We start from the raw sequence: 12,744 nt of genomic DNA on the forward strand, positions 1-12,744 counted from the left end.
GATGTACCTCCATCATGGCAGTATTGGTTATGTGTTATTGATAGGAGAACTAAATAGTAACCAGATTAATAGAAAACAGGGGATTTTAGGTACATAGGTTCATTTTTCAACCTTTTTTGTAATGTTTGCAGTTTAAGATGACCATTCCTGAGAAACAGGCAACCTCTTAGAATGAAATAGCATTTCCTCTGAACCATAGTTAATTTTTATTTTGCAGACAGCAGGAAGGGCAATCACACATCACACATTACACATCACACATTTGGGGAAGTCAAAGAGAAAATGTAACTTTCTGGGAGCGCACTCCCCCGTCTCCCCCTGCTCTTTTCTCTGTCCCATTCTCCCTGGAAGGCACTTTCTCATCTTCTGCTCATGACTCCAGCAACTCTTTCTTCCTCCTCGTCCCTCAGCTGGTAAGGTTACTTTTCTACTTTGAACAAGCAAACAAGCCAACAAAAGAGAAATCTCACAAGCAACTCCCAGCACATCCGCTCGCCTTCTGATGTCTGTGACCTCACTCTCGGTGCCCCGCCTCTTATTACAAGTGATATCGAAAGCCAGATCCTCCAAAAGTCCCCGAGGCCCCACCCCTCCCATCTTCTCTGGGTTGTCACTCCCAAAACCATCCTCTTTTTCACTACCTCATCTCTTTTGTTCTCCTGCTAGCTAGCTCCTATCAGTATATAAACGTCCATTCTCTTGAAAGAAACAAACAGCACTCCTTGACCCTAATTCACCCCCACCAGTTGCCACCCTGTGTCTTTGCAGCAAATCTTTAAGGAGTTGTTTAAACTCACTGTCTGCATCTTCTCTTGAGCCATCCACTTTTACACCCTCTTTGGCTTTTCCCTGATCCCTCGCTCTATGGAAACTGCCCTGTCAAGGCCATCAGTGACCCCACGTTGCTAAATATAGTGGTCAATTTTCAGTCCTCATCATGTGTGGCCCCTCGGCAGCATTTGACCCAGCTCTTCCATTCCTCTTCCCCCATGTTCCTGCTTCACTCAAGCTCCAGCCCATCGCTCTGTCTGCTTTCTGCTTTTGGTCTACTGGCTGGTCCTTTGCCAATGTCTTCTCTTTTATCCAAACATATACTGTGGGTGTGCCCCAGGGTTGGTTCCTGGGCCTCTCCTCTCTCTCTCTGCTATTTGGTGGAAGCAACCAGCCATGGAAATTGGCATGCCATCAATTTCTCGATTTCTCCAAAACTCCCTGATTTGCCCTTTCCATCTGGACCTTTATCCCTGAGACTCACATTCTTTTTCTTTCATTCATCTTGCTTTCACATTCATACATATGTTCTACTATGTAATTACTTTCCTAAATTTTGAATCAGTACATATATATCATGTAAAATGCTCAAATCTGTATTATTTCCACTAAGATGCTTATTCTACCTTAGAACCTTTCTGCATTTCTGTATTTATGTGAATAAAGTGAATACTATTTCTACAAGCCTCATAGTTAAACAGTGTGTTTGTTTGGGGCTATTATGTAACATGAAATAATGATACATCAACATAGTCCTTTTTCGTTTATTTTTATGTAACACCGAGATGAGGTTTTTGCACTAAAGACTGGTTTTATTGAAATTTTACCTACGTTATAGACAGTCAGTTTATGTGAAAGCCCTCATTTCTCCCCTTTTCTGATATATTTTCCATTTGGCTATATATAACATATACCTTAGCATGAAATAAAATTCCCAAATCATTCACATAATACAATTAATACATTTAAATTATATTTTTTAAATGTTAAAAAGAAAAAAAAAGCCTCCTCTACCTATTAGGCATTTCTGTGGCAATATGTAATACACCCCTTAACCATGACATTGAAGAACTGAGCTGATACCAGCCCCTTTCCACCTGCTCAGCCCCACCTTGTCCCATCCCCTGTGAATGGAGAGGACATCCTTCCCATTATCCAGGTCCAGATGTTGGAACCATGTCCTTTCTCTCTCTTTCTCTTACACACACAGAGAGTAAATCCAGCTTGTTAGAAAATTATGGATACTCTGTCTTCATTAACCACCTGCTCCCTGCTCCCCGCCCTCCTAAGAGCCACCTTCAGCCCTTCCTGGACACCAATAGCCTCCTGTTTCCATCTTTGCTTTCCTACATCTCTCATCCACACAGAGTCAGAGGGAGCCTGTAAAAGCATATATTGAGGGGGTGGGTGTAGCTCAGTGGTAGGGTGCATGCTTAGCATGCATGAGATCCTGGGTACAATCCCCAGCACCTTCACTAAAATAAATAAATTACCTCCCCCCAAAAAACACAAACACAAAATCATGAGTTGGACTACATCACCCCTCCCATCAAAACTCACTAAACGGGTCACCATTTCATTACGAGCCAAAGTCGTCACAAAGGCCTCAGGACCCAGCGTGCTCTGCCTCTCTGCCCACACTCTCCCCCTCACTCTGGGGGCCTCTGGCTCTGGCTCTTCCTTTCTTCCTCCTTCTGCTTCAAGTTCATTACTCCGTGAGATCTGCCAGGATTGCCTTATTCCCTCCTGCCTGCCTCCCACCCCACCGCCATCACCTGAGTTTGGTCATATCACTCTTTTTTTTTTTTTTTCCAAGCTCTTGCTACCCCCAACATGCTGCCTGTTTCCTCTGCTAAAACTCTGAGTCCCCAGTGATGGAGAGTCATGTCTATTTTGTTGACTGATAAAGCCCGAGGGCCTTGCGAACGGGTCTAGTTAGGAGATTCCAGTACATAGTAGGAGCTTATACACATTTGCTGAATGAATGAAGAGGCCCTACTCCAATCCGATGGAGCACTTCTGTGTCCTGCTCAAAGAATAACTCCTTTCCACCTGAGAGGGGGTGACAACTTCCTTGGTGATCAAAGGCAAGATCTTTTTGCTTTATGCTGTTAGCCTTAGGCGGGGAGACTGGGGGATCTTCACATTTATTTTTAAATTTGGTTCACTCTGCAGCTTGTCTTTGGTCTCTGTATAATTTTGAGAAACTCTTTAAGAGTGATCATTCTTCCATCAGATTGAACAGGGTCCAGGGGGAAGGACCAAGCCTGTCCCATCGGCCATCCTGTGTGTCATGTCCTGTGACCCAGTGGATGCTCAGCATGTAAGTGAACCGACAGGAGTGAGTGAAGAGATGGGAGCATCTCCTTATTGTGGTGGCTGCTCTCTGTCCGATGCCTTGAGATTAGGGGAACGGTTTACATGGGTGGAAGGGAGAGGTCAGGTCCTCTGTGCTCTTCCTGAGTGCCCTGGCCTTACCAATTCCCCCAGCCCCCTCTGGGCAGCCAAGCCCAGGAGCTGGGCCACCGGGGGTTGTGCTGATCAATAATCCACCTTCACCCCAAGTCCGGGGGGTAGGTACATCTGGTTGTAGTCTCTGGAGTCAGGTCCTTGGAGGAATTCCTCACTGAACTATGTTTTGGACCTTCTATTTTTCTCTATAACCTCCAGCTGAAGAAGATTGTCTTAGACACATGAAAGGTGAGGACACCTACTGTCCCCTTGGAACCCAGGTGGGGTTGGGAGTTAGCTGTTTGTATAGCCGGTGGGCTCGTGTTGCTTTGGGCATCCCTGTGCCTGAATTCCTGCAGTACACTCGGTGGTAAGGACGGGGGTGCCTGGCAGGGAGGGAACCGGGTTGGGGGACTGCACAGCTGGGGAGATGTTAACCTGGGGTGAGCGGGAGCCTGCTGATGCATGGCATCTCGGTGCAGGGAACTCTCCACACTCAGAGGGGTTCCCACTCCCGCAGGGGCCCTTTGATCAGGGTGCTGGGCTGTCAGGGGACTGCAGGGGTCCCAGTGAGGATACAGTGCCTTCAGGCAATGGGAAATGAGCGGTCCAGAGGCACTTAAATTAACTGTGCACCCAAACCCAGCCCCCACCTCTTTCAGCCTGTTTCCTAATCTGCAAAACTGGAATGAAATTAACCATCCCGCGGGGTCGTTGATGGGCTGGGACAGACTAGACAGTCAGGAGCTGGAATTGCTGTCCCCTAATTGTTTTCCTTCTTTCTGACGATTTGCTCTTACATGCTCAGTCTCTCTCTCTCTCTCTTTCACTTCTAACTTTCTCTCATGCTCTGGTTTCATTTGATTTCCAACCACCGCCCTTCCCCCTCTCCAATCCCCAGATGAGTGAACTTGATTTCTGTGTGTCAGTTCCAAATTCCCAGGAAAGATGCTCTGTCTCCCTGTGGATCTGTTGTCCAACCCATCAGTTGTGGACAGAGAAGCGAGTCCCTCTGGTACCAGTGGCCTGTCTCTGCCCAGCCCCCCAGCCACCACTGTGGGAGCACATAGCTCTCCAAGGAGGAGGTACTGGCTGTGGCCTTGCATCAGTCAGTATGAATTTATGCCTCCTCTTGCCCCTCCTTCATCCTCCTAAACAAAGATGAAAATTAAACACTCCCGGGAGTTGTGTCATGGAACACTCAGGGTGGGGGCCATGGGGGCTGGAATCTCTGCTGCATTTAAGGGGCTACAGTGAATCCCCAATGAGAGCCTGCAAAGGGAACACCACCGGCCCCACCCACCACTTAGGGGGCTGAGTCTGCCTGATGTTGAGCCAGGCTTCTGACCACAGCTCAGTGGTCTGGTCTGACCAGTTAGCCTTTGAAACCAACCAGCTTTGGATTCCTCAATCCATCCCTGAGGTTTTACCTGAACCACCAGCTTCTGTATCTCTGAAGAAAGATGATGACCCTTCATGTAAGGCATTTGCACAGCCCTGTGCGGGCCTTTGTGCTGCACGGTCTGCCCGGCGAGGTGACCGAGGTTGGTATTTTACTGATCTTAGAAATAGTCTGGTTTCCCGATGCACTGTTTCACTGAACAAGCAACAGAAGCCACCTTTGGCTGACAAAAGCAAAAAAGGGACTTAATGAAAATATACTGGGAGGGTGCGTGGAGTGGCCAGGACCGGAGCCAACCCAGGAGCTGTAGGAGGTTTTAGGGAGCCGCAGGCATCAGGCCAGGCGGGGTGCTACCGGACCACCTGCCACCCCAGAAGGGACCCCCCTCCACCCGACCCTCCACCTCACTCACTGTAGGTTCACATCCCGGCAGGGCCAGGTCACACTGAAGCCACCAGCACACACCTCAATGGGGGAGTTGGCCCCGTCTCAGCTGAGGGAGTGCCTGGTGTGGGGAGATGCCCAGTTAGAGGAAGGCGGTTCTCCTACTGTTCCGAGCTAAGGTGCAAGTCAGTGCCCATCACTCAGGAGAGCCAGGCTGGACGGACCTCACTGTGGTGACTAGGCCATCTGAGTTCACTTACTACTTTCTATGTTTGAAGGCCCAGGAGGGAGCATAAGTGAAGGTTCTAGTACTTATTTTGTGTTTCCCACGTACCAGGTGCGGTAAGGAAGCCACTTCAGACAAGGCCCAGAGCAACCACGTTAATAGGCCATGGAGCAATTCCTGCATTCAGGCCTCTGTGATCTCAAAACCCGTGTCCCCATCAGCTCCGTAGTTACCAGTGGAAACTGGGGGGATTTATGGGACTGTGTGCTCCTGTGGAGGCTGGGATGTGTGTGTTTAAATCCACATCTTCAGAAACTCGGCTAGAAGAACAGCCACTGATTGCACGGAGGCAGAGGAGGGGAGGCTTCCAGCCTCTGGTCCAGCTCGTGTGGAGCTCAGAAGTTGCTCCTTCTGTCCTGAAAACAACACCGGAGCTGAGGGAGCTGCAATCCCACTGCACTTCTTAGATCCCAGAAAACTGAGGGGAAAAGCTGCTTCCAACCCAGAGAGGCAGCCGGGCAGGCTTGGAGAGTCACAGCTCCCAGGGCAGAAACCGCTTTTGTAAGAACCCCTGGGACAGGCAGATTTAACAGGTCTCTGAAGCCAGTGGGAGGCTCAGCTTGGGGAAGTCCGAGTGTGACAACTCCAGGGGGCCAGAGGGGCCCCCTGCTCTTTTTCATGCATTTTACATCCAGGACCGTACCCTGTTCTCAGAGTGAAGGTCAGAGAAAAACCCCTCATGCTTCCTGCCTGGAAAGGAGAAAATAACTCTATTGAAATACACCCAGAACATTCTGTTTCATTGGGGGAAGTTGTTTTTTGTTTGTTTGTTTTTTTAATGAGAAATTATTTTACCAGAGCCTAACCAACCTGGGGGAAGGGAAATCCCTTCTGCATCACCCAAATTGGGGTGGGGGGAAAGAGACACACTTGTGGAGGTCACAGCTCAGGGCACAGGCTCAATGAGAACTAATCACAGGACTACAGATGCCCTGCTCTGTCCCGCTGCCCCAACCCCTTACCTCCATGTCAATAGGGCCCCTGTGTAATAACAGGAATAAAACTAAAAGAAGTAAATGTCTCAGGAGTGTCTAGGGAAATCCCAAAGACAGCGGGGAGATGAAAACAAGGACACACGGGTGGCTTTAGCCTCTCACACCAATAGCTGTAGCCAACTACACACAGCCCAGCCCCAGTAGATAAACAGAAAACCTCACAGAAGAAACTATTTATTTTGGTTGTCTTACCCAGTGCATTCCATGGTGCATCCTTGCCTAGAATTTAGTGGAAGCGAGTCCATCTCAGAAGGGACATAACTAAAGAGGGATGGCTTTCCAGACTCTGAAGGGCAGAAAAAGCATCAGCCTGGGTGAGAGCATGGCGAGAGGTGGGGTAGGGGGTGGGCTGCCTTTTTCCCCAAATAAGGAAACTTCCTGAGGCCAGCACAGTGGGAGGGAGGGCCATGGGGTGGAAGCAGCCGGACTTCTTCCTGAGAACTGATGGGCTGCCTCCAAGGGACCATTCAGGTGCCCAAACTGGGCCCTGAGGGTGGGATCCAGTCGATCTGCCTCAGAGCCCAGGACTGAGTTGGGCACACAGCAGGCCTTACTTGGCCGGGTCCATTTCACTTCCGTGAAGCCCTGTGTAAAACATGAAGCATGGACGGCCTGGTGAGCACAGCTCTGCCCTAAAGAGCGGTTTCAACTCCTCTCTTCCCAGAGAACAGCATCTCTGAGCCCGTCCTGGGAGACGTCACAGAGATCACCCTAGTGGCCCAGCCTAGTGGCTGGGAACATATACTTTCTGGCAGGCAACCGCAGAGTTCCACTTATGCATCATGTACTGGCAAGGATGTGAGCCCCTGCACGCTGGTGCAACAGCAGAGGCTCTACCACAGGCCCAAGAGATGGTGTGTGGGACATGCAGAGGTACAGGGTTGTAGGTGGTGCAAGGTGAAAGTTGTGCCAGGGGTGCACAGGCTGTGGAGGGTACAGGCAGCTCAGGGGCGCAGGGAGTGCAGGGGTGCAGGAGTGCAGGGAGTGCAGAGGTTCAAGAGTGCATGCAGTGCAGGGGATGCAGGGGTTGGAGGGATGTAGGGGTGCAGGGAGGTGCTCAGGCTCGTGGCCAGGATCAGAAGGCTGGTGCACATCCTCGCAGTCAGCCTGACTCCTGTGGGCGGGTGTGGTGCGTTTGGGGTGGCTTCGGCGGGAGGGGGCTGCCCAGGTAAGCCGGTTGATTCCTTCTCTTCCCCGCAGCCTGGCATGGAGGTGGCCTTGGCCGCAGGAGATTCCACGGAAGTCGGACTCCAGGTAAGCTTGCTCCTGGGAGGCGGGGCAGTTCGGTCAGGGGCGGCGGCAGCGGCAGCGGCAGCGGCAGCTGCAGCGGCAGCGGAGGGGAGTAGCACTGCCCCTGGCGAGCTGGTGGATTAGCTCCCGTCTCCCCAGAGGCCGGGCCTGGGAGGGGCCTCTGCTGCCCCAGGTCGCCTGACACACCTGTCCCACTCAGCTTGCTGAGGAGGGGAGCGGGGCAGTGCAATTAGGGTGCGGGGGCAACGTGGGTAGGGGGCCCGCCGCCCTGGAGCCGGCAGTTTGCTCCGCTCCACCCCGCAGCGTGGCCTGGGGGTGGCTTCTGCTGCCCAGTAAGCCGGACGCCCGTCTCCAGGTGAGCTTGCTGCTGGGGGGCGGGCGCTGTGCGGTCAGGGGGCGGGTAAGCTGGAGCAAATAGTTTCTCTCTATGGTTTCTCTTTTCATTTGCTTAGCAGTGTTTTGAAGAGCTTTGAAGAGTCTTCATTTTGATAAAGTTCACTATATCAGTTACTTTTTAAAATAGATTATACTTTTGGTGTCATAGCAAAGAAATATTTGCCAAACCCAAGGTCATATTGCTTAAGCCTATGCTTTTCCTCCTAGCTGTTTAATAGTTTTGGATTTCCTATTAAGATCTATGATACATTTTGAATTAATTTTTCTGTATTTTGTGAGGTATGGGTCAAAGTTCATTTTTCTCTTTTTGCATATGGATATCTAATTGTTCCAGCAAGACTTGTTGAAAAGATCCTTTCTCCACTGCATCCTTACTGAGATTCAATTGTCCATCTAAGTGTTGGTTTATTTCGAAACATTCTATTCTGTTCCATTATTCTATTTTCCTGTTTTACAACAATACCATACTTTCTGATTACTGTAGCTTTATTTTAAAAAGTCTGAAAATCAGATATTGTAAGTCTTCAAAATTTTTCTTGTTCAAAGTTGTTTTGGATATTTGCGATTTTTTGCATTTTTATATGAATTTTAGAATTAGTTTTTAAATTCCTTACGTCCTGTTCTGCCAAATTGCCACCCATGTCTTTGGCATCTTCAAAGCTACATTTTCTGAAGAAGTTTCTCTAGACCCCAGGTGAAAGGAATTTTTCTTCTTCTGTGCTCTATACACACTTCATAATATTTGATTGCATTTATTCATATTTAGCTGTATTTATTTGTCTGATCTTTCCTGCCATATAGTAAACCTCTCAAGATTAGAAATCTTGGCTTGGTTCCCTCTGTCTGCTGAGAAAACTAGTTCTGTGCTTTGCAGGAGTGAGACCTGCAGTAAGAGGTATCTGCAGCACACATCTAGCTCATCGCTTGCATATTGTCAAGGAATCCTGCAGATTTAGAATTGTTTATTGTTTGTTATCTCCAAGACAGCTCAGTGTTTATTATTTCTATTGCTACGGCTGCCTTTTCAAAGAGCAATGGGCTAATTATTTTCCAAATATCAAAACGTGCTACAATTGACTTGTGATGCTAGTTATGTACTGCTGTGTCTTAGCAACCTGCTCAGTGTTCACAGGCTCCTTCACTCACGAAACTTTTTGTAGGATGTCTTTGGCTACGTGAGCAGCACTATCTGAACTGACTCCTCCTGTATTTCCAGTGTCCCCTCGATCCCTCCTCCAGCCATCCCTGGGGTACCAGTAGTTCTGCCCTCAAAAAGCCTGTTGTTTCTCAGGAAGAGTTTCCTGTGAAATATAATCATGTCCCTCTTGTGGTGACATTCAGTCCAGAGATTTGGTGGCAGGAGAAAATGTTTAGTCTGCTTTTGGTAGAGCTTAATCTGTTCCATAATTATTAGAAGCAAATCCAATGAGGAAACTGTGTTGGCATCTAACAAATCAGCATAAATGTCTGATGAGGAAGATCAGCTTCCCTGTCCCACTCAGGCGTCATGTTGATGTGACGCTCACCTTGGCTAACATGTTATCCTGTGTGCAACTTAAGTTTGAAGACATTATGAATGGCTTTTTGTTTTTCTTCCTTAGTCTTTCCACATTCAGTGTGTCTGGTGAAATTATATGAATCCTACTTATTTGCAGCCCAGCACTAACTTTTTTTTTTTTTTAAGAATCACGTGTTTAAAAGGCTAGTGGACAATTTGTTAGAAGATAGAAGTCCTCTTATATTTTGGTCCTAAATTCAAATCTTGGTTAGTGGTGAATGAAAATTCCCCTTAAAATTTAAAATACAGTGATATAAAGTTTTAAAAATAGGTAAATTTTAGTCGATTTCATTAAACTCTATAACAGTTATTTACCTTTGACCTGTTTCTGGGGCATTTATGCAATGATTCCCTCCCTTCATTGATTCTCTCTTTATCAGAGTCCTTGAGAGGCCCCTGTCATCACTGTCAGTATCATCATCATCATCGTCATCATGGAATGGATTCCTCTGGAAGATTCTAGGAAAATAAAGAGATGGATGGGGAGACACGTAGGTGAGTGTGTGCGTATACACTGAGAACAATTATTAGACGTTAGATGCACAATATCCATTCCATTTAGAGAAGAATGTGGTCATGAAATCCTGATGTGGTGAACGAAGGAAGAGGTGGGAACAGGATGGTCAATGGAAAGGAGGAGGAAGTGAGCAAACCTGGGAGCATAGATCCTCTGTTAGGAGACCAGCATGTTGGTGTGAATGAAGGGACTGTGGTGGCAGAACAATGTGTCCCCCACCCCCACAGGGAAGCAACCTGTGACATGTTACTGTAGACAGTAAAAGGGGTGACAGGCATTTTAGGACAAAAATCTTAAAAAATCTTAGAGGATTTTCCTTCTAAGTTGGCTATTAGCCTTTTAAACCCATAATACGTTGTTAAAGATTAGTGCCGGGTTACAAATAAACAGGATTTGTATAATCTCACCAGACGTACTGAATGTGGAAAGACTAAGGAAGAAAAACAAAAAGCCGTTCACAAGTGTCATGTGAAGGAAACTTAGCATAGAAGCTGTGGATGTGCCTGCACGCGGGACATTTCACAGAAGTGGCCGGACTTGTCTGCAAACAGAAATTCCTGCCAAGTGACTCTGCCCGTTCCCAGGGGAAACATTGCTTGCAAACGAGAATGTTTATTAGTTCCTCAAAAGGAACAGGCCTGGGAACGGGAGAGTCTGAGTGTAATTAAGATAAGGAAGCCTTAGATGTAATGCGCATGCGTCAACCTAAAAAATGTTTACTCTCTGTGCTTGGCAAGAGTTATTCCTTTGTGTAGATGGTATAAAAAATAAAGAAACCCGAATCTCGGGAGACATTTTGCACCACAGCAGCTCTGCGATTCACTTCGTCGGCAAAAGTCATGAACCTTTAATTGCTCACGAGAGGAAATATTACCCAAGGTTAGTGTCACAGCCACATACATAATGCCTGAGTGGGGTGGGACAAGGGGATCCTGAGATGAGGTGATAGGAAAGTAGCCTGGATTTTCCAGGTGGGCCCAGTGTAATCACAGTGGTCTTTACAAGCATAGGGTATTTCCTAACTGAGTTTAGGATCAGAGGGATGTGCAGGCATGGAGCGATATGCAGAAAGGCTGCTGGCCATGAAGTTGAAGGAAGTCGTGGGGCACAAGCTAAGGAAGTTGGGTGACCGCTGGAAACTGGAAAAAAAACAAACAAACAAGGAAACATTTTCTTCCAGACCCTCTAGAAGGAAGGCACCCTGCTGGTACCTTGAATTTAGCCCAATGAGAACTGTGTTGGATCTCTGACCTCCACAGCCATAAGCTGATAAATCTGTGCTGGTTTAAGCTATTAAGCTTATGGAAATTTGTTACAGTGGTAATAGAAAAATAACATAGTGAGCGGTAGTGTAAGGGATTAAAGGTCTAGGATGGGGTGTGGAGAGGATTCTGAAATTTACACCTAAAAAACAACCAGGTGAAGTGGGAAGGTGTTTTAAGGAAGACCTACCTGGCAGGGCTGTTAAGCAGACTGTTTGGAGTGAGGAGAGCATTGGAGTAAAGGAATCAATTAAATCTCTACCAGAAAAATAAGGAATAAATTCTAACAGGGCTTCAGTGTTAGTGGATGTAGGAATGGAAATGGTCAGAGAGGTATAAACATTACTTTGAAATTAGCTACAGGTTTGATGACTGCATATTGGGGAGAGTTAGCCGATCTGTGGACTGAATGTTTGCATCCCCTCAAAATCCATATGTCGAAACCCCACCTCCCAGGGTGATGGTATTGGGAGGCGGGGCCTGTGAGAGGTGATTAGTAGGATAAAATGAGGTCAAGAGAGTAAAGCCCTCATGAATGGGATTAGGGCACTTATAAGGGGCCCTAGAGTGCTTGCTTCTCTCTGCTGTCCACCCCATGAAGATAGTGGGAAGACAGCCATCTTCAAGCCATGAAGGCAATCCTCTCCCAGATACCTTGATCTTGAATGTCTCAGCCTCCAAAACTTGAGGAATATGCTGGTTGTTTAAGCCACCTGACCCATGGAAATTTTTTACAGCATCCCAGACTGACTAAGACAGTGGGGAATACCTCCGGGTTTGAAACTGATTGCCTGGAGAATGCTGAAACCCAGGGAAGTGGGCAGCACAGACGTTAAGTCACTTAATCCTGCCAGCACAGTAGGAGATAGAGTCTACATATTCCTCACCATTAGAAGGTTAGGAAAAAGAGGCACAAATAAGTAAAATAACAACAACAACAACAATAATAATAAAAATTTCTCCAAGATTCGCACAGAACCCCCCAGAGGCAGAGTGAGAATTTATACTCAGGCAAGCTGGCCCCGGAGACCCTGCTCATAACTACTAAATCAAATGGCTTGGCTTATGTGGATCTTTTTTTTCAACTATGATATGACGATACTGTGTCCAGTAACTTATAACTTCAAAATACCTCACTATAAGGGAATCATTAGTCACGGGCGTTACAAACAACAGAAAGCTAGACATACAAAAATAACCTGTTAGGGCAAGAAAACCACTAATGTTTCTAAACATCGTACGTGCTGAGCCTTTGCTGTAAAATATTTATTTATAATTCTGCCTGGCTACAGAATAACTTCATAATTCTTCATGTGGCTGGTGGCTCACATGTTGGACAGCACGGGCCTAGAGAACTTAAATGACTTGCCGAGCCTCACCCAGGAAGCTCATGGTGGAATCAGATCTATAATCTGGGACTTTTCCTTCTTATCCAGCAAGTCCTTCATGGAGGCTTAGAAGCTTCTCCTTT

The 12,744-nt window shown here is 47.2% G+C and overlaps 1 protein-coding gene across 1 annotated transcript in view; it reads left to right on the top strand.

The window, feature by feature from the left end:
- The first annotated feature begins 9,881 nt into the window (after positions 1-9,881).
- LOC135319413 (uncharacterized) overlaps positions 9,882-12,744 on the top strand; it is a 93,210-nt gene continuing 90,347 nt past the window's right edge. Inside the window, exon 1 of the mRNA XM_064479555.1 lies at positions 9,882-9,989. Coding sequence (XP_064335625.1) covers positions 9,929-9,989 — 61 coding nt within the window. The 5' untranslated portion in view covers positions 9,882-9,928. The remainder of the gene's footprint in view (positions 9,990-12,744) is intronic.

This window comes from Camelus dromedarius, chromosome 26, assembly GCF_036321535.1.
Source record: "Camelus dromedarius isolate mCamDro1 chromosome 26, mCamDro1.pat, whole genome shotgun sequence".
Lineage (NCBI taxonomy): Eukaryota > Metazoa > Chordata > Mammalia > Artiodactyla > Camelidae > Camelus > Camelus dromedarius.